The sequence below is a fragment of the Linepithema humile genome, chromosome 4 (genome assembly GCF_040581485.1).
Source record: "Linepithema humile isolate Giens D197 chromosome 4, Lhum_UNIL_v1.0, whole genome shotgun sequence".
NCBI classification, from domain to species: Eukaryota; Metazoa; Arthropoda; class Insecta; order Hymenoptera; family Formicidae; genus Linepithema; species Linepithema humile.
Window position 1 is genome coordinate 21,539,549 of NC_090131.1, and position 22,366 is coordinate 21,561,914.

The following is a 22,366-nucleotide window of genomic DNA, read 5'->3' on the forward strand; positions in this document are numbered from 1 at the left end:
ATCGCTCGAGTCGCTGCATCGCTGCATTATCATTCGTTCCAAAGTCGTCGGCGACTCTTACGACGGTGGTGAACGCGTACTTAGCGACTAGCGAGTTGAGGCGAAAATCGAATGGCGATACTGCGCGACGCGTGGTTGTACAACGACTGCGAATGACCGACGCGAACGACTGCCACGAACGGAGTCTCGGAAACGACAGGTGACTAGTAGTTGGCGGACTGGACGGCGCGCAGTGCGCGCCGTCGCCGCGGTCTCGGACGGGCTCGGTCATGCCCGCCGAGGCTCGGCTGCCTCCGTTGGGCATGGTGGGGCGAGCAGTGTATACGTGACGTCACATAATTAGAGTAAATACAAAGTAGTCTTGATGGGACAGCGGCGTGCGCCGCACCGTGAGTCGCTGGTCCGCGCGCGTCAAACCTATATCGCTCCGATACACGCACACCGCGCTCCCGTGAGTAGCTCGTGATATATACATACGTCCGCGCGCTATGTGCCGTCAGTGTGTGTGTGCGTCAAGGGATCCTAGATGACTGTGGGAACAGTGAGTGACACTTGTGCGGCGAAGAAATGGAAAAGATAGAGGTGAGAGAGTCACAAGGGGAAGCCGGGTGTGTAAAGCGCGAATTTCGTCCCGTCCCGTCTCGCGCGTCACGTCGCGCCGTTAATGCAGCGCTTGCAAACAAATTTCGCGCTTAACGCTCTCTCTTCTGCCTTTCTGTCTTGTCTTTCTTTTTTTAATTACCACTCCGCGCTCTTGTCCCTTGCCTCCTCCCCCTCTCCACCCCCGCATTTACCCCACCACCCCGTCACCCCCCTTCCATATAACCGTCAGATTTACCTCGGCGAATACTCGCTCGATCGTAATGCAGAAGTGACAGCGTGATGATGAGTGGGGAGGAAGGGGTAGCCGATGGTGGGGAGATCGTAGATGTTAGACATCTGGCAACGAATACCATTGTATGTATCTTCAATGTGCCATATTATTAGATAGACTTGGTACTTCTCTCTCTCTTCTCTCTCTTTTTCTCTCTTCTTTAAAGCCATCATCGTTCATCTTTGTTTCATTTTCGAACCTCTCTGTCAAGTTTATGGCTTCGTCCTTATCTCACACTCGCGCGTCTCCCGCAACTCTATCTTTTATTCGCTCTCTCTATCGGTCTCAGTACTTTTTCTCTCCCCTCTTTCTTTCTCTCCGTCTTTCTCCGCCTGTATCTTTCTCCGTTTGTCTCGCGTTCCTTCTTTGCCAACCACACTCCATACTTCTCTCTCTTTCTTTTTTCTATCTCTTTTACACCGCCTCTGTTCCATACCGTTCTCCCTCTCTTTCCCTCTCATTCTCGGTTAGTCAAGTATTTATAGATGTGCCTTAACCCGATTTAACGCAGCCACCTCAACTCACATTGTCCTAACGACTGTTTAATGAGAAATTGCATTGTTTTCGAAATCTCATTTTCTTCGTTCCGGATCAGCTTTCAGCTGAATAATATTGTGCGTTTTTTTTTTTGCGACAAATGTTTGCGTAATATAAAAATGAGAAAAAAATAAAGAAAAACGATGCAGAAGCGGTAACGACGCGTTATCCGTCATATGTCCGAGAATCGAATCGATAAACGGTTACGTTGTTATTACAGCGGAATATGGTTGTGTTTTGTGCGCCATACGATGCGTATATGCGAAATCCAATTTCGGAGCTTTTAAGATCATCTCGCGAATAAAGTCGCGGCTACGACGGCGCTGGCGAGGATGGAGAAAAGAAGAAGAAAAAAAAATGTTTTCGTAGTGCTTCGTTGAAAAAGGTGTGTACAGTCCGCGGAGAAAGTTCATTTTGTGGAAAGTGTTACTGTCGCGACATCATTTTCTTCTCGGCCATCTCGCCGAGCGCACAAATCCTGTTTATTTACATTATGCAAAATGTCGTCGGTAACGGTGATACAGTTATTTTATTTGCAATATGCACTAAATCATTGACGATATATGTATATGGATAAATATACTGCGCGCGCGCTTGACGGATTTTCTGGCGGGTGCAGTTTTTTCGGCGCGCTATTCCCCGTGTGTGGTGCTCTGCTTGAACTCTTCTCGCTCGCTCCCTCCTCCGTTTCTCCCCGTCGTTCGTTTCCGACTTCCCAGTACGCTCCCCACCCACCACTCGCGTTCTAGCGGACGAATTGAAAGTATACGTTTGAGAATTAAATCGATAAACGCGGAGTTGCGAATTACAACGAGTAATTATTGTATCAGCCATTTACATTTAGTTTTATTATTATTTAATTATTTTGAAAATAAATTAAATTTATTTTGAGTCATATTTTGTAAATCTTGTTAAGACTACTACATTGAATTAATTTTATAAATTGAATTAAATTAAATTAAATTACCTTATAAAATATTATTTAAGCCGCTTTTGAATACACAACTTATACGTTATACGAAACATCGCGTTTATATATATTTTGTTTTAACGATTTCTATATTCGTCGCTGTTATGATTACTCGTGTGTTTCACGCGGAACAATGAAGTAGCGCCGGCCTAAAACCATTTCTTGCGAATAAATTCTACGACGAAATCAAATTCCAAGGTGGAAGATGATCGTTGCGATTCAAGTTGTCCTTGCTTTCGCTCGCTTTTGCGCGATCGGAGCTACAAACGAATCGTGCGCGGAAATAAAATTCGCGCGTCGAAAACAATGGTGGTGATTTATATCATCGAGTCTAATTCGCGTGAATTCTTCGTGTCGTAAACAAATTTTTCGACAAAACTGAATAAGCGCGCAAAATAGGATTTTATTCGCACTCAATCTTCTCTTCAATTATTTTTACGTTTAATTCGCAAATGGATTGCGAGATGAAATAAAATGTTGCAAAGAAGGTCACGCAGCTGCATTTATAATGTCATGTATTTCCTAACATAACTGCATTGCTTTGTAAGCAAAATGGAATGATGAAAACATAAAACTGATGCGTAAAAAGTGATAGCGACTATTTGTATCGCTTTTGTCGTTTGTGGCAATCGATGCGCCTGCATAGTTTACGGCAGTAAAGATACTAAATTTAGTACATTGTGCATTTTGACGTACGCGACGAATGTGACACCGGCGTATCATGTCGCGATAAAAATCGGCATTTTTCCGGACGATCGGCGAGAAGAAATATCCGCGCACAAAATCGGTTCATTCATGATAAAAAATATATTTCTAAATTCGTGCAAGCGACACGGTAATTCTTCTCGAGAATAATAAAGTTTCCTCGCGGTTTATTTACGCGCAAGGTTACCTAACACTACTTTAATCGCAACGTCGATTTTGTTTTTGAAATTGTATCGAATACCGAGCTAAAGCGATATCACAACATTGACACTCAAATATCGCATTTCATCGTGATGTCGAATGTAAACGGAGATATTAAGTGCGACGTTTTGAATGCGAGTTTAATATTTTTGTTATGCCAATCATGCGAAAGAGACATGACTCTCTATACGATGATATGTTAACACGTGATTCTCTCTGGAGCTTCTCCCTTTTTTTTTTTTAATATTTTAGTTTTGTCACATGTACTCAATATGATGTATTGTATATATTATAGATACGCTGTGTATGACAAAATCAAATTATTATTTTCATAAATATTGACATTATTTAAACAATATTAATATAACGCCTACGTTTATTCAGTTATTCACGAATTATTATTGGTTCTAGCAAAATCATAAATTTTTTTCATTGTAAATTTCTATGAAATAAATTAAAATTACAATGTATAATTAAATGTTATCGTATTTAGCGTGCAAATATATTCAGCACGCGATAGCCAATAATGTTTCGTCTCTGTCAGAAAATCGTGAATTTTCGCTTAAATTTGTAATTATAATACGTCATAAGCGGGCGAGATACACATACGAGCGTGCACTCTCACATACACTCGTATTTACCTGCATATATTATTCTTCTTATTAGTATAAAGGCGGGACACGTAGATGAGTTTTTTTTTTTTATATCTCATTGTTTTACTAGTATCCTTTTTTATATTAATTTATCTAGTAATTGTGCATACGTAGCCTGTTACGTGGAGTCGCATATCCGACATGTTTACACGCCTGTATCTCTGTGTGAAATCATCGGGATCACGTTCATACGCGCGTGAGTGTGTGTGTGTGTGTGTGGTGTATCTGACAATGAGTATGTGTGCAGGCCGAGTTGTATACAGGGCGTATCAAACTTAACCGTCCGAGAATGGGACAGGTGCTCAACTGGCAATGACTGAGCGAGTGTTTGAAAACGTAATAAAAAATGCGCTCTACATAGTGGAAAACGGTATAAAGTGCCTCTTTCGTCGTGGAAAAATATTTTCCCTGAAACGTGATCACGTGCGGGTACTTTTTTTCGTATTAATTTATCATGCACTTAAAAAATCGTTGGTTGAAAAATTCACAGCGGCTCCACAGATCGTTCGTTTAAATTTAGTTTCAATTTATGCGTGACGCCACATTTTCAAATTGATTCCCGCTGATTTTATTACGTTAAACTACTGAATATATTATTATAAAGCTACGACTTTTTGATTGAAATACGGAGTAACCGAGAGCGAATAGAATAAAAACAAAATTAATCGCGTTGATGGAAAAAGTTTCACTGGCGTATTTATTCGAATTTATAGCTTGCGCGGACGTGCGTGCATTTATTGATCTTTTTGTGCCACCCATTATCCATCCATAGAATCTGCCTTGCTCTCCCCACCCTACCTTTCTCCTCGTCTCGCTTATCTCTCTCCAGTCTTTTCATCGTAGTACCGCGTCAATGTCTGTAAATATTAACGCTGTTAATCTAAATCCTCGACGTTGATTTGTCCCGTCTCTCCCGTCGTCTTTTTCGACCTCTTTTATTTTCCATTTCTCTTAGCTAACGACATTAAACGGAAGTACCCACTGCTGCCTTAATGAAATTTACTTTTGAAGCTTCCTAGAGTTCACCCATACTTACGGCCTGAATTGCATTATAAAAGAGCGAGAAAGAGAGAATGTAGGAGTGACGTGTTGCACGTCGACGCTAGTTAATTAATCAGAGATTAAGAATCGCATATTGCGAAATTGCATATTGTCGTTTGGACGACACTTAACTGCAATTTGGCGCATCGCGTTCGCGATGTAATTTTAGCAGTTGTGTAAACGTGGAATTTTTGGTAAGCCGTATCTCGTGTTCTTCGTCAAATTGTCGCTTCGACCGCCGGCGTCAAGGTTATCCCCCGTGTCCCTTCTAAACTGTTTAATCGGTGTAAAGTTCGGATTTCTCTTTCTGGACTTCTGTTCGTGCACACGTTAAATTCTCATCAAAATAAAAAGCGCGCGATAAGAATATTTTATTTCGTCGTGATAACATGCGCCAGCGCGACACGACCCAGCGTAATGATTCATCAGAAATCATCGTCATTGAACAATTCATAATACGCCTGGTATATTCGTCTATCCGGGATATTTTGATTTTACGGTCGTCACTTCTCGCGTATGAGAAATCGTCGTATTAAAATCAAAATTCACTTTCCGCGCTGATTCGCGCGGTCGTTATGATGTCATTGGAACCAATGTAATAGACTTAATGAGTACGTGCGATTAGATATCGTGCTGCGTGGCATTGCATAGCGAGGGAAAACTGCTAGCGAAGGAAGCCCGTTACACACTCGGAAATTCTACAGCGGACTGTACATCATGCTAAAATTCTAATCGGTAAAATTAGTCGGGAGGGGGTACAGTCACGTCGGAAAGTCTGCCTGACCGCGATTCTAAGCAAGAAAGTTATGAAATCAATTCAACGCAAGCGCAAGTTATAAGTTATATTATATCATGGTTTTTCCTAGAAATAAATAATTAATAGCTCATACAATTTTAATTTAATTAATTCTAAATTCATAAAATGTTTATTATAAAGTGTATAATATCAATTTGAGTAACAGCAAAAGTTATTCATAAATAATATTAACTAAATCGTTATTATTTCAACGGGAAGATGGTAAATAATTTTTTCGTCATTTTTAATGCGCATTAAAAACAAGCAAATTAATTATTAAATATTGTGTAATGTACGTATGTTAGATTTAGACATCAATAAATGCGTCTTGAAATATACAAGCACTTTATGCTTGTATTAGTATAAATATTTACATAATAATTTACATGAATGAGTGTAGTCTAAAGCGCGTTATCATGCGTATCATATTTTTTTCCTTTTTTTTTTTTTTTATTGATTCCACTTGAGAATGTTAAAATATTTTGCTGTTCGCGTAGTTTTGCGGATGTACTGCGCAAGGCCAACATTTGCGGGTGCAGTTATCATGATTATGGTCGCAAACATAACGGCGGCGCTGTGAATTTTACTACGACACAATTGCAGTGGCGGATGAGTAATCGTGAGTGTAGATATGAACATCGGTCATTTGCTAATAGTCGATTTAATCTAAATTAGATGGCTTCATTATTATGAAGAATTTTGTCATTGCGAAGATAAAGGTACCCGAATGCTTTTTCATTTTGAGCCATTAGTCACGTTAATTTGCTGTGATCGTCCTCGTAATTACACAGACGCGTCATTGCTATTTAAAGTCCGCCGCGCTGTTATTAGAGAATTATTATTTTCATTGCTTCTCTCGTATCTCTCGGCTCTATCGGTACTTGGATAATATTCACTTCGGTTCGAATCGCAATGTGGTATCGGGTTGAATAATATTTCGTCATTAATATTACGTCAGATTGTTTTTCTTTAATGGAACAATTAAGATGTAATTCCTGGCGCGGTCGATAGTCGCTCACCGAGATGAGAACGTAGGTTAGCGAATGTTATCTTCCATTTCTGCCCTGCATTGATATTCTACAGTTATAATTATGATATAATTCCTTTTACATTTCTCGTTAAATCTTTTTACGTTCCACTCCATATTACTTACTCCGTTCCACCTTCTTTTTCCGATTCGTTTGCTGCGTGCCTGCATTAGCGCGTTTATACGTTTCATAAAAGACCTTACTTCAAAAAGCGTAATATTCATTTTATTGCGCTGTAAAATACATATGCTTTTTATCTGCACTTATTAAATTTTATTCTACATTTATATATACAATTGAAGAATTTTAATATTTCTGTTATAATTTATTGCAAGCAAATTAATTTAATAATGTTTTGGAACTAACTCACAAAATATCTTTTAAAATGTTAATATCGAATTTATATGGATTTTTTAAATTCCTATTTATCACTTTTTTAATATTGTGGTTTTCAGCTGTAATACAATATTATGTACAATCGCTCTTCGTTATGAGCGGACGCTGCCCTGTGATATTTTTTATTTACGGCATTTCTTATCGATCAATAACAAATTACAGCTGCCTTGCACGTATGTACAGCTTATTTACTGATCGGACTGTACATCTATACACGAGTATACGTCCGTGCGATTACATTGCTCGTTTCAATCGGTCGAAACGAAAAAGTTAAAAAACGAGAGCCACCATGGCAATGTAAAAAGGAACACGCGCGCATGTCGATTTGATTCTTCTTTATCTACGTGAATTATAACTGTGCATCCGTTATCTGTGAAAGTTCTCGACTGCATTATCGGAATCACTGATAAATAATATAGGATCTAATTCCGTCGTAGTTACCAGATACTTTGCCCTAGGCATTTAAATGTTTATTGATCAGTCTTGCGTGGCGCTTTGATATAAATTATATACTTATAAATTATGATAAATTAAATTTCAAATATAATGTATATAACTTCAGCTTTCTCAAGCCTTAGAAACGCATTTTAATTCGTGTGAAATATTTTAAAATACATATTCTGCTTTCTTTTAGTAAAGAAGTGAATGTAATGAAGCCGCTACACTTTCATAGTTATTCCCATAAAACATTTACATTATTATTGATCCTAGGCATCTAATACTTTGTTCTCTTCTTTGTACACGCTATTTATACATGCCTGATCCCAGGGCCAATCGATAGCCTACTATTCTCAGAATTGGCTAAATTATATATCACCCATTTATAGAAAAAGATAAACTTTCGGTTTGACGATTGTCGTTAAGTATCTGTTTGTTTGAAAAGGCAACAAATTACAATTTATTTTTTATTCTTTTACTCTTAATGTCGCGTTAGGCGGCGCATTGTACAGTTGAATTAATGTTTATTCAGCCTTGACACGTACACTCTTATCGAGATGCTCTCTCTTTCTCACTTCAGTATCGTCACCCGCTCTAAAACGGCCTTAATGAGTCTCGGCAACATTCTCTCCTCGCGCTTTCTCACGAAATTCGTCGACGAATCTTCGGAGTTTATGTATATACGTAGGGGATACTTTACTCGACAAGTTGTATGATTATGCGCTTTAAGACCGAGGCATAATGGAATACAGGTATAAGCTATGACGAACACGGAATAAATATTAGAATTCAAGTTGCAATAAAATAGTATACTGCCACACGGTATTAGCATTTAATATTAATGCGATACTGAAATACTACAATTATATAATTGTGATATTTGTAATATTACAATTACATATATTTGTTTAACGTTAACATAATAAATAATATTAGAATATTATAAATAATATTTAATTACTGATATTATTATTATTAATATTATTTAATATCCATATTTCTAGTAATTTCATCGAAATTATTGTTAATATTTTTATAATTTATGTATAATTTATTTATATATGTATTAGTGATATTATATTTTATTGCTTATTTTTCATCTATTGTGCCTCAGTCTTTTTAAAATAAGACCGATGGACGACAGAAAGACGAGAAATGCATTTGATCGATGATGCTGTTACGAAATGCTATCTGTCGCGTGAAGCGCAAAGAAATGTGCTTGCGTAACATCCCTAAACATAAAATCAAGTGTTTTGCACCGAGAAACTAAACGAAACCTATGTATCTCGCTGTATAACTCCTTTGTATTCTGACGATTAATCGATACTTTTCGCACATGCCGAGAATTCAAGAGAAATCGATAAAACCGTGAGAAGTTCAGGAACGGTCGTTGCGTCATTGTCCGAGTTGAGATTTCGCCATTTCACTAAATGCGATATGAATGGTGCTCGCGGTAGATTATAATAATCTTCTCAACGATATATGTACCTTTCCACGAGTGGCTATGCGTTTATATAGGATGTTAAAAACGATACATGACGGTAGGAAATCTCTCTTCGTCTTGTGTAATCCGGATATTACAATTCTCGAAATGATTCTTAGTTGAAAATATAACCAAATCTCCTTCTTTCATTTGTTCACTTTAGAAAATTTTTATATTTGACGAATATTTAAATATTTAATATCCCAAAAATAAAAAATGTGAAATAAAAATTGGATTTATACGTTATACAATTGAAAAGATTTGAAATACTTTTTATAGATACGCCTGTTTTTCCGAACATTTTAGTCTGATATATTGTTTAAATCATTGAAATCATCGTGAACATTTATATCGCGCTCCGTATGCGCGTCGATCGACTCCTTTATTTCTTAGAATGCAATGCGCCGATGCAAAGAAAACATGGTGCATATCTAGCGGCCGAATATAGTCGATTGCTGTTAAGCGTTGCATCGTCGTCTCACCGGACCTACTTTGCCTTCAGTTTCTCTCTTTCCTTCTTACGCCCATCGTCTTTTTCCTTGTCAGCAGGTTCTAACGTGGTCCGGCAGGTAGTCGCAAGGGAGTAAGGTGTCCGTATACAAGACAAAAAGTAATTGGCATTAAATTTTCTCGTCCCTCGACCCTGGCTATCTCGTTGATGCTATCATGATCCATGAATTCGCAATACGATCTAAACATATTGACCGGTGAGGCTCCTGGCAAGGAGGTGTAATCACATGCATACAATAGAATGCACGCGTTTAATTGATATTTTTAAATATGAGCCAAAATCGATAGCCGCGCTGAGAGATGCATTGACGAATACATTGTTTTTCATTGTGTCGAGGTATTAGTTATATAAGCTCGCTAGGGGGAAATACATGCTGTGTCCTGATTGCGCGGTATCGACCTGCGACAGTGTACCATTATCTCATTCCATTTTGTATGTGATATTTAATTGGTGGAGTGAGAATGCGACGAGTGGCTTTTCAGGAAAACAGATTAATTCCGCGCCCATCGAACGCGCGCCGCTATCCAAGCTTCAAAAATTTCTGTTTGCTTACGCGTTATTTATAAAGAACAATTTTGCATATCAACGAATTTTAATCAGTTTTCTGGAATTTTGCATCATTTATTTTATTATATACTACAAATATTATTATTTAAAAATTTAAAAAAAAAATCTAATATTTACGTTGCGTATAAAATATTATTTTTTTATTGCTTGAAATTTTTCAAGCAAGAACTCTACATTGAGTCATCAGTGGATGACTAAGAAACTTTCTCGAACTACTTAAAGGACACTAAACTCTGACAAATGCATGGTCAAGAGATAGAAAGAGAGATAGAAAGAGAACCACATTTCACTATCCATATCACTATCCCAAAACTTAAAAGATTTAGTTACTTTGGAAAAACACGTTATTTAAATGGAAAAAAATCATTTATTATTCAAAGAACAAATATTGCAACTATTCTAAAAGCACAAATATATATTTTCCGAGTATTTGTAGCAATTACTATCGCAAGAGAATTCTTCGATCATCTATTACGAAATGATTGAATAAATTGTTTAGAGCAGTAGCTTTGTCTATCTTGTTAACATAATTATGGAAACGAAATCCAGCGAGACTGTGCGGCTGAATTGAATAATTTCAAGCTTCCCGGATTTGCATACAATTACAAAATTGCTCTGCAGTCGACCGCTCGACTGCATTGTGATCGCGACAATGCCGATTTCATCTCACTATTTTTCTTACTCATTTCCAAAGCGCGTTCCCTGTGTAAAGAATTGTCTGGAGCCTCGCCGAATCGGGGTTAAGTGGGAAAATTGTTCGACCGACGATAAGTATTCATACACGGGGGATCGACTGAGGCGAGAGTCCCTTGCACGTGTCGCTAAAATCGATACACTCCGCATCGACGAAACTACCGCTTCCTGCTTGTTAAATAATGCCTCTCGTATTAACCTTAATTAAGTCTTCGTCCTCGCTTTGCGTTGTATCACGGCGATGTCAATAAGAATACTCTAATCGATCCCGCTAATTAAACGTTTCAGTCCGACTTCCGAAAGCCTTGAAAGTACAGCTTTTTGATCCACGCCCGAAACAAATCTTTATTTTTATAACGAGTCCCGGGAAGCGGCGCGGTGCGAGAAAATCCACCGAAAATGTATACAGAAGCAATTTTTGCTTTGACGGCGACGTTCGGGACGGGATGGGGTGCGGGGCGGAAGCGGGAAAGATGCAGCGAGAGGATGGATGAGGGAAACTGAGAGAACGGAGGGCGATGCGCGACGGCAAAGCCGATAGAGATGCCCGATGTAATTACTGCTGGGAATTGGACAAATGGAAAATGCATTCTATTATTGCGTCAACCTAGCCCGAAAGGACGGTCCATCTGTCAAGATCGTGTCTTCGCCTCTTTCGTATTTGACAGATGATATTTTGTTAATGCCACAAATGGCGATAAACTTTAATAAATAATAAGGAACGGTGAAATATCTCATCACGATGCCGTGGTGACATTCGCCCGCGCATTTTTCTCGTCGATTCTCACACGATAGAAACCGGTTTTGTCTAAAGCGACACGTTGTATATTGGCCGATTGTGTTAGAGATTGTAATGCGCGTTTTATTGCGCGTGATGCGAGTTTATAAAACATATGTTTTTTCTTCCAATGAATAATCGAATTTTTATTGTTTACACGCCACATTTCGGGTTTGCGAGCTCGCAGATGGATTGTAATCGTGATCGATTGCGCGATTACTATCGCGAATGACGAAATTTCGTGTTTTGCTTCTTAATCTTGGAAGAAATGATGCCATAACTTTAATAACATGTCTGAATAATAAAAAATCAATATTTCAACAAAAACGCGTGTCTAATTAATTTATTGAACTCGATGTTGCGAATTAATTATGCGTTCTTGCTGATATAATCGTTAATTTAAAAAATAACGATAACGCAATGTACATTTGATATTTTTCGCAAGCATAAATCGCTCGATGCGATATTATCGTCTCCAAAATTATTTCAACGTTATAACATGTGATAAATTGCGACACGAGAATCACGGTGCCTTCTATCTGATGCGACTGTATACGTGTCAGTCTGCTTAACTTTGCCGCGAAACGGTGATTTATAATAATGTTGATTTATAAGATCGTAACGGCGGGCCTTGTCTCTCTCGCTCGTGGATTTTTAATCACATATGTACGTCAACGCGAACGACATTGAGAATTTTCGGTGCCAAGAGCGGCAATCAAATATTTATAATAGCGATATTTATATTTTCCGCCATATTATTAATTATCGTGTTGTAAAAAAAAATTGTTTGCCCACCTTCGCGGTACGGATGAACCGGGTAAAGCGGCGATAACGGCGTATCTGTTGCACGTTCATGATAGTTACGATAATCATTCCGCGCCGCGTGTCGCGGCTCGACGGATCACGATGCGACGACTGTATTTTCAGGATAATAAAACGTTCGATCACATTGCATTATTGCGTGCCTCCGAAAATTCCTGTCCGCCATTCTCGTTCATTCTATCGATCGCCCGCTCCTCCTGCCTGACGCGAGACCGAGTTGCAAAACAAGCAAACAAAAAAGTGATAAAATATCCGTCGTTTATTGTAAAAAAGAGAGAGAGAAAGAGAATGGTAAATTGAACCGTTCTGAAAAATAATACGCGCTCTGCGAGGGGTGGGCAAGAAGAGAGAAAGAGAAAGAGAGAGAGAGAGGGGGGAGAAAGTTTTTATCGATCTCGCGTCGCTTTGCAAAATGTAATATAAACGTAACCGCTCCTCTCTTGCGCGCGATATATCGCGCGTGATTGCGCGCGCGCTGATACACTCTTCGCGCAAGAGACAGTGCAAGAAAAACGCATGTACTATACGCATGCATACGTTTCATGAATGTGTGACTCTAAGCGGGCATCGTTTGCGCGACACGATGAGATACAATCGGCGTGTATACATCTACAAGGCGGGAAATCGCTCCTTGTCTCTCTTTCTCTTTCTCCCCCCCCCCCCTCTTTCACTCTTGCGCGCGCGCGCCGCTCTAACACACACGGAGAAAGGGTGAGTGACTCGCGTTGTTTCTTCGACTTAATAGAAACTGGGTGTACACACAATCCCGCGATTTTCCTCGAATGCATTATCGACGTTGACAGTCGGAGCGATGGAACAAAATACATTTGACCGAGTCCGCGTGTTTGCACTTTGTGCTGACTTGCGTCGGCGAATACTGTTAATTCGCTGCACAAATATCGTTATCTTTTTGATGATGGTGTATGTAAAAAATAAACAGCGCGGTAATTAGAAAATCGCTGATCCTCTCAAGATGCGAAATCAATATCGTCGTTTTCATACCGGCGAATCATTTTCCTTCGAACCGCACTCGAAACTGATTACAAAAGCGCCTCCCCAGAGATTTCTGATTTTCGCGTGCGCGCCTTCGAACTGTCAAGCCGCTTGCTTTTTGAGTGTCAGTTTATTTAACGCGACGTCCCTAGTGTGTCGCCAGGAATGCACGTACATAGCCACGCCATCCGTGGAACAGCTTTTTGTCTCTAACGCTCCCTTCGTGTTCGCATTTCCTCTCCTCTTTGCTACATTTTCTTGTTTCTTCCATTCATTCTTTCTCTCTCTCTCTCTCTCCAACTGTGTTTTAAAATATTCTCCAAGGAAAAAATTATGTTTGCTTACATTTTATTTCTAAACTCTTTGCATACAATACTGTGATCTCTTTCTCGACATTTTCAAATTACTACATTTTATGTAAATAACCACGCTTCTTAAATATTAATATTAATATTTATTTATATAATCTATATATATATATCTTTTTATTTTATAAATTAAAATGTTATATTTTATTTTATTAAAAATATTAATTTTTTAAATTTTATCATATCAATGTAATACCACTGTAATTTTAAAAACCAAAAATTCAGAAAATACACGTACAAATAAATCGATAAAATAAGTACGCAATATTTACGTACTTAAGGAAAAATTCAGATAGATTATAGATTTGTATTGCATTGTTCCTTATTACCGAATGCGAATCTGCTCATATTCGGAAACGCCTAGTACGACCCGGAAGAAGTAAATAAACGAGGCGAGAAGTCGCCCAGCGAGAGTTGCTCTTTGGAGAAAAGTGAATTGAATCCAGTCGATGGCGCGGGTAGGTGAGAGGAGAGAGAGGTTCGGAAAGAGTCGACCCGGGCCGTGCGGTAGGAGGAGAAAGGGAGGAATGGTCCGGGAGAGGGAGGTGGGCGCGGGGACGATGCGGGACGAGATTAATCTCTTCACGGAGAGCAGAATGAAAAATAACGAAGTATAATATAAATTAAAACAGCGCGACGCGACAGCAGATGGAACTACCAAAATGGAATATATAAAATTAAATTTTGAATTTTCTCTCTTACGTTACGCAGTAACGTAAACATTGTTATTTCAAGAGTTGTTGTTCACCAGTATTACCGTTAATGACACGAATTAATTCGAGTCGAGGCTCATGACGCGAGTTAAGCGTATTTTAAATTCATATAATCTCGCAGCCAAGTTTTTTACGTCTTACACATAGGGGACTTGCGAGAGCGAGAAAAAGGTAGGAAAAAGAAATTGGAGAAGATAATGATCTTCCCGTCTGAAAAAATTTCTTCATAGTGATTAAAATTCGTCGCGCATATTGGGACTTGTTAATTTTACAGCGCGACACGCTCTGATTTAATTTTGCAATTACGTGAGATAATGCGACGGCGAAAATATAAATGCGGCTCTCTCGAGCGGCCGTTCAATATTATTTCTCTTTTTTTCTTTGCGTTAGAATTTAATAATAATGCGATATCGGATCTATAACACGTATGTTATGCATGCCTGTGTATGCGTTTACAGGCGCATGCGTAAGTCGCGTGCGAGCGTGGCTATGCCCCTCTGTGTTCCCTCTTCTCTGCCTTCTTCCCCTCTGCCCTCCCTCTCTATACACACATATACAATCCCCCGCCGACAGTACATCCCTCCTCTCTCACTCCTCTACACGTTCACTTCCACGACCGTGCGCGATTGGGAAATCGTGACTGCAAGAGCGCGTTGCATTATCTGCGCGAAACTGCATGTAAATGCAAAAAATGAATCCGATGAGATAGCATTATGTACGCGATTGCTAATAAAGATTACATTTGTTACAACTTAAGAGTTTGATGATTTCATGCACGTGACAATAATCCTTACTCTTTTTATTTATGTTTTATTTTTAAATGAAACGCGACTAATGATGTAGGATTCACTTTTCGTTTGACATAAAAAATTATATTTGTCAATATATATTTGTCAATATTTGTAAAAAATTATATTTGTACCGATTTCAACTTCCAATCGAGAATTACAGTGAATGCATTGTTTAATACAATTCTTGTTTCTCTTCTTCCTTCGAAACATATCTACATTTTACTATCTTATCGGTATTTTAGTTGCACATAAGATCGGAACGCATGCTGTCGAACCGTAAAATCGTTTCGTTACATTCTTTAGCGTTGACAATTTCACGCGGCTAATACTTCACCGGCATTACAGTATTATTCTCTCGTCATGGACACCACGATACAGGGGAAGTCGCGTAATTTTTAAAATTCCTCACTCGTGCTGTAATTAGTTCCGTAGGCTTAGGCCGGCTGAAAGGGCGTCGTAAACTTTAATGAAGACAGCGATTCGCGATTTACGAACTCGCGCATCATTACGCCACGGCATGACGAAGCCGCTTTGTAACGTCGACGACCACCAGATGCGACTTGAGAAAAATTCCTTGTTCCGGAAATATGAAACTCTCGGTCACGTGGGGAGTGGTTTAAAAATCCCAGGAATGGTAAGCGATACTCGAGAGTACTACGTAAATATGTATTGATAATGCTCGCTTTCACACACATCTCCACGATTATTTTTAGACCAAAAATTAACTCAAATTACTGTTCACAAAATTATCTTTTTCGTTTAATAGTTTATGAATCCGCTGGGATGTAAAAAATTTTAAATTGTATATTTCGATACAAATGGGTTGACGTATATATATATATATATATATATATATATATATATATATATATATAAATGCATTTTCTTTATAAAAAAATTTTTTGTTTAGTTTACATTAATTGTTCAGTTTATCCAGATTCGCTGCGAGCGCTATCATGTGTAACATCGTTAAAGCGAGTGTTACGTAAATGAAACGGTTTTGTCCGCCTTTATAACTATTTTACAAGCATGACAACGTAAAGAGCATGCAAATTGGAAACGAAACAACATTTTTCTACTTTATTTTCGGATTGCATACGAGAAAAGAGCACATCGTATTTAGAACAAAATAAATTAACGACTAACGAATTGAAATGTTTTTCGACGAATAATATTTTTAGGTAAAAGAGATAATATCGCCGGGCAAAATATTTTCTCTCCGCGCAATTATATTAAGCTAGTTGGTCGGGAAGACTTATTTAGCCTGTGTATCATACATTTATCGTCCTCTAATGTAGATAATGAGCGAGCCGTAATCTACTGATAATGTCACGTAATGACATCGCATTCTTCCCCACACAAATGTAAAAATAAACATTGATTAAGACAAGCTCCTTCTTTATCCAAAACAAGGACCCAATTTCGTATACTCCGAGAACCGGTTTCATTTTGGATGCCATCGTCAAGGTGACTTCTGATCTGCAAGATGGGGATCTCCTTTTCGCGTGGACTCATTTGTATTTGCCCAAGTCCAGCATATATTCTTTTATTGCCGATCGACGCCTTTCCCGCGAATGAGAACCATCCGCGGGAGTAACGACGATAGTGACCCTATGCCGTGTAATAATAACTCGATGAGAACGATGCCAAGGGGCTTTAGCGGGGAAACGAGAAGGAACGGAAGGAAAGGAGGCAGGAAGAGGGATACGACGATACGGTCGGCAAGAAAACGAACGGTGCGAGCGTAACGCGTGTTTTTGAAAGATACGGTATACACTGTGTTCCACGCGTTCTTCATTTTTATGCACGAATCCTTTGAACAGTTTTCAGTAAATATTTAACTCGTTTAAAAGAGGATGGAATTAAAAGTTTGCAATTTATTTGAAAAATTCAGTCATTTTCTTTATTAATATTTCAAATATTTAATTACTGTAATAACATTTATTATTTTCAAATATTTAATTAACCAATAATGAAATTAGTTAATTAAAACATTAGTGAATTTATTATTTTCAAATATTTAATTAACCAATAACGAAATTAGTTAATTAAAACATGAAATAAAATATAAATTAAATTAAAATTTGCGTTAAGGACGTTATCGTTACGAAATACTAATAAATTTTGAATTAAAAATGAGAAACTGGTTTCCAAAATCTTCACATATCTTTACGAAATATTCATTATATTAATGCAGATGGGTTTTAACTCAATAACATTTTAAGTATCGATTAGAAAGATACTTAAAAACAGATGTTACAAAATTGTGAAGGAATGCAGCATTTAATTAAATGTTTGCTAAATAAATAAAGATTGACTGAATTAAAGAATTCATAGATGAAAGGAAGTTCGGGCAAGGCTGAATCACCCTATATAAGCCGAATCTCGATGCGCACGATGTTACATGTCTCTGGCAGCTTTCAACGAATTAGCTTTCAGTTGCGCTCATTATAACAGTCTTGATATTGAAGTACTCGCTTAATAGCTTTATTTAAATTCGATTTCGATGTTGCTGTTTTCTTTTGATATTTTTTTTCATTTATTTTCCATTTGAAAAGAGACGGAAGTGCAAGAGTTAATTTTGTTATCGATAAACGACTTATTTATCATGCAACGTTTGATGAATAATTCGGCTTATCGATTGATACAAGAACCAGACGGTTTCAGATAACGCACATACACATCGGTGAAATATATTTGCCGGATTCAATCGATTCCTGGATATACCAGGTTTCCACAACAATTGAAGTACATTGCGGATATAGTCACAAAAGAGTGCAACGCTTTCGTTATTAATTCTGCATTGAAATCTTTTGAACTGTTATGCAATTTTGCGCGCACAATAATCCACAATTTACAAACTTACGGGATTCAATTTAACTGAACTTAAATATAGCATAAATTTCGTTTAAATCTCTGCAAAACGCGTACCATTTGCGCAAGCTCTCTACAAACGTATATTACGTTTGTTATTAATATCGTATTGCAGTGCATTCGCTCCCTATCTTTCCCGTGTGTGTATGTGTGTATGTGTATGTGCTTTACTTGCTCGGAATATCTAATGTAACGTTTCTTAGTGGAATATCGTCCGGCCCGTGCCGTAATTGATTCATAGCACGCACAAGGGATGAGATATGGATCGGTAACGAATACAGATCAGCAAAAATCGGGAGTGGGCGAGCTAAACAAACTCGCGTGTATAATATGTCTCGGATATTTCTTTCTCGCGGCGTGATGCGATTTAAATGAAATCTTTAAATGCCTCGCGCGAGCGCTTTGTGATGTGCGTTGACGAGTCAAGTGTGCCTATCCGTTGATTCACGCACATTAGTATATGTGACGTACCTGAGTCAAATTCCACGTATATTGTGTCGACCGATTGTGTGCGTGCGCTTTTACAGTCACTGACACACGCGCGCGAGGGGAACACATACGGGGACCCTCCGCGTCGACTTGTGTGTGGATTAAAGGTCCGCTCACACGATACACCGGCCGGTGCATTTGAAAGTTTTTAATTAAAAACCGACAGCGAGATAGGAAATATATACGTTTACTTCATTTTTGAAAATTAAACGAAAATGGAACGCGCCAGTCGCACGTTCTAGTCTCTAGCCATATCTTTCGATCGTGTTCGTTATGCTAATTTGTGAAATACGAATTAATTACACTGAAACGAAAACATGAATAAAATATTTTATTTCAAAAATAAAATATTGCTCACATTAGTACGTATTTGATTTCAGTACTAAAAAATAATTATGTGTTTCAGCAATGTGTAATTAATGATTTCTGCTTTTTTATTACTATTGCGACATATCTTATCATTTATCTTTAGCAAAAATTAGGAATTGATAAAATAGTTGTTAAAAAGATTAACTCTCTATCGCGCACGCGCGACACACGCTTATCGCGACAAACGAACAATACAGCATTATTCGTCGAATACTAATCTAACTTTCTATTTGTTGAATTCCTGTACCTCAGTATTATCAGTGATGTCATCACTCCCATGTTCCTTAATCGTCCGGCCGCGGTGATTCATGCGATGTGATGGACGCTTTAAAGCGGTTAGTAAAACTCATTCGCTACGAGAGAAAGAGAAAGAGAGAGAGAGAGAGATAGAGAGAGAGAAAAAAAAGAGGGAGACGCAGCAAGCGGGCGATGCGAGAGCGCGAGGGAGACAAAGCGACGAGTTCTGGAGGAATATCATCGGAAAGAGAGACAGATGGGCAAGAATATAGACACAGTAACAAGGAGGGAAAATGGAAAAGAGAGATCGAAAAGGACGGCGCAACGAAGGGCTCGGACAGCTTCGTATATATGCGATTACACGCGGCGAGAGTATACAATGACGGGGGAATGAGCGGGGATGGGGAGCATTGCCCTATATCCCGTCCTTTTTTCGATCCTTTGGGTGCGCGACCACGTTTTTCCTCGCTGACCGCGTACACACGTGCGAGATCTTTCCGCTTGAGATGAGCGAAGCTATCCGATTCGCGCACCGACACGATGAGAAAGGTTAATTATGTAATGCAAACGTCGTTTCGCAATCACAGCCGACGTTCTCAAATGTCAGTCGACGTGGGATGTTAAATATTTTACGTTTGATGATTTTTCGATCGCATCGTGACGCGAAACAAAGCTTCTCGAGATGCAGTGATTGTATACTTATACATATATATATATGTATAAGTATACAATCACTGCATCTTGAATATATATATATATATATATATATATATATGTATTGTATACATATATATATATTATATATATATAAATTTCAATCAGATATACTGATATCACTCTGATTGAAATTTATTTGTTGTACGATTTAGTTTTTTATTTCCATACGTGCTCTTCGTCTTGTCGCGTTTACCGCCAATCGATTTTCCGTCAATGAAAACCGACAAATATTTTGATAGTCGACGTTTATGTTCGTTCCTTCGATAACGCGACACAATCGCGATATATTCGCCTTTGATGTATTGCTCGTTATGTTGTCGGCGATACAAGTTACATAAGAGCTATTAGCGATCGCCAGTGATTTACTCGCGTTATTCCGGTCGTTTGCATTCACTAATTTCGCGCCGCGCGATCGCACTCATCACCTTTTTACGCTCTCCACTTGCCCGCCCCTTTTTCTTGTAACGTTTAACGAATACCTGCAATACCGCCTAAATGGTACAGTGAGATTCAGTATTTTTATATCTTCTAGTCAACGAGCGTATCGGCGTAGCAGTGAGCGAACCTTTGAATATTTATAATATTTATCGCCCGTACACATATATCGATTAACCGGAAATTATAACAAAATTCAATTAATATTTCTCTTTTGCATACATTTTACGCGAAAGAAAAGAAATTCCGCGCAATATTTTAATTTTATGCAGTATTTTAATTTTTAATATGTGCAGCGCATGTTTATCTTCCTCAAAGCAATATCTATATGTACATTGTAAAAATGCGAGAAAGATACAGCTCGTCGTTATTTCAAGGAATAACTTAACAACAATATTTTTTGTTGTTGACTGCGTATTTTTAAATTCTTACATAATGTATGTTCTCTTTTAAATATAATCAATTTATATTTAATTATTTCTTTAAATTAAAATAATAAGACGTGTCGCTTTTAAATTTTGCTCCGTACTTATTTTCGTATTTCGGGCACATTTAAATATATATATGCAACATATAGATATTTAGAAAGGTAAAAAAAAGACACAAATATTGATTCGAGAGAAAACAGAAGATATACACTCATATTATTCTATTCGACGGTTTAAAATGTGTTGCATTTTCTTTTTCTTTCTTGAATTCAGTCAATTTGGATTCGATCAATATCGTCACATTGTTGACTCCTGTTCTATATGCATCTTTGTTGCGTTCATGCAGGAGCGATGAGAGAGACATAAACATCATTGCCTGAAGGAAAAACAGAGAGCTCACACTATATGTATATATAATATTATTCTACTCAGTGGCCTTAAAATGTTACGTGACGCATTTTTCTCTCTCTCTCTCTCTCTCTCTCTCTCTCTCTCTCTTTCTTCGACTCTTGCCGTCTTCTCCTCCCTCACTCTTTCTCCTCCCCTCCCACTATTTTAGCGAGCGTTTCTGTTGCGAGAGGAAAACAGACAACGATCATTATATAAAGCTGCAGAAGTTCCAAGCGCGTAATGTTACGGTATCCCCGACGGAGGAGCGGATAACGCATTATTAAGAAAGATAACAATTATCTTCGCGCCCGCGTATATGGCGGTGGAAAAGAATTCCGCGGACAACTTTGCGCTCGCAATACGCTTTTGAATTACCCCATTCTCTCCGAGGATGCAAAGATTTACAGACATTGCCCGCTCCCGTTTTATTCGCGCGATTAGCGTTGTCGTACCTGGGAACCAATTCCCCGAACGGCAATTACAGAAACTAGACAACGTTCCGCGTTTGTCGTTAACGCGCCGTTGCGTAGACTGCGGTTTCGGTGTTCCGCTGTTTTATGCCGTCCCATTTATTTTTAAACAATTCGCATCGATGTCATGGCACTTTGAGTATCGCGCGCATGTGTCGTGTTCACTCTCAGTTGTATTTTGCGCGCTCGCTTCTCTAGCATCGAAAAATAATCGACATTGAGAGAAACGGCAGCGTCACGACGTGCGGCCGCCGTCACCGCCGCCACCGCCACCGCCACCGCCACCGCCGCCGCTGTTGTGGCGATGGATATTTATTTACGCGATGGAAATGTTTTTACGAAAGAAAGAGCGTATACGTCGTCTGTTGAATAATGCATATACGCTATTGTGCATTGGCTGCGTGGTGAAATATTTAGCAATTCTCTGAGGTAGGGCAGTGTAATCGACACATTTCGATAAATAATAACGGCGAAAGAGCGGCATTCGAAAATTCGTTACTCAGTCGTGCATTTACATTTATCGCGTACACGTGCGTGTGCGTGCGTTTACGCATCTCGCGCCAATGCACTTGTCCGCGTAGATAAAAGAGCGTCGTAGA

The 22,366-nt window shown here is 38.6% G+C and overlaps 1 protein-coding gene across 6 annotated transcripts in view; it reads left to right on the forward strand.

Annotated features, from left to right (window-relative positions):
- Window positions 1-335: 335 nt before the first annotated feature.
- The window catches only part of LOC105672187 (proline-rich protein 36-like), a 125,939-nt gene continuing 103,908 nt past the window's right edge, over window positions 336-22,366 (forward strand). The window contains exon 1 of one of the 6 annotated variants that reach the window (XM_012366945.2): window positions 336-541. In XM_012366945.2, the coding sequence (XP_012222368.1) occupies window positions 527-541 (15 nt within the window). In that variant the 5' untranslated portion in view covers window positions 336-526. Of the gene's footprint in view, window positions 583-605; window positions 958-15,794; window positions 15,993-22,366 lie in introns of those variants that run through there. The other 5 variants (XM_012366944.2, XM_012366942.2, XM_012366941.2 and 2 more) reach the window with 5 other exon arrangements.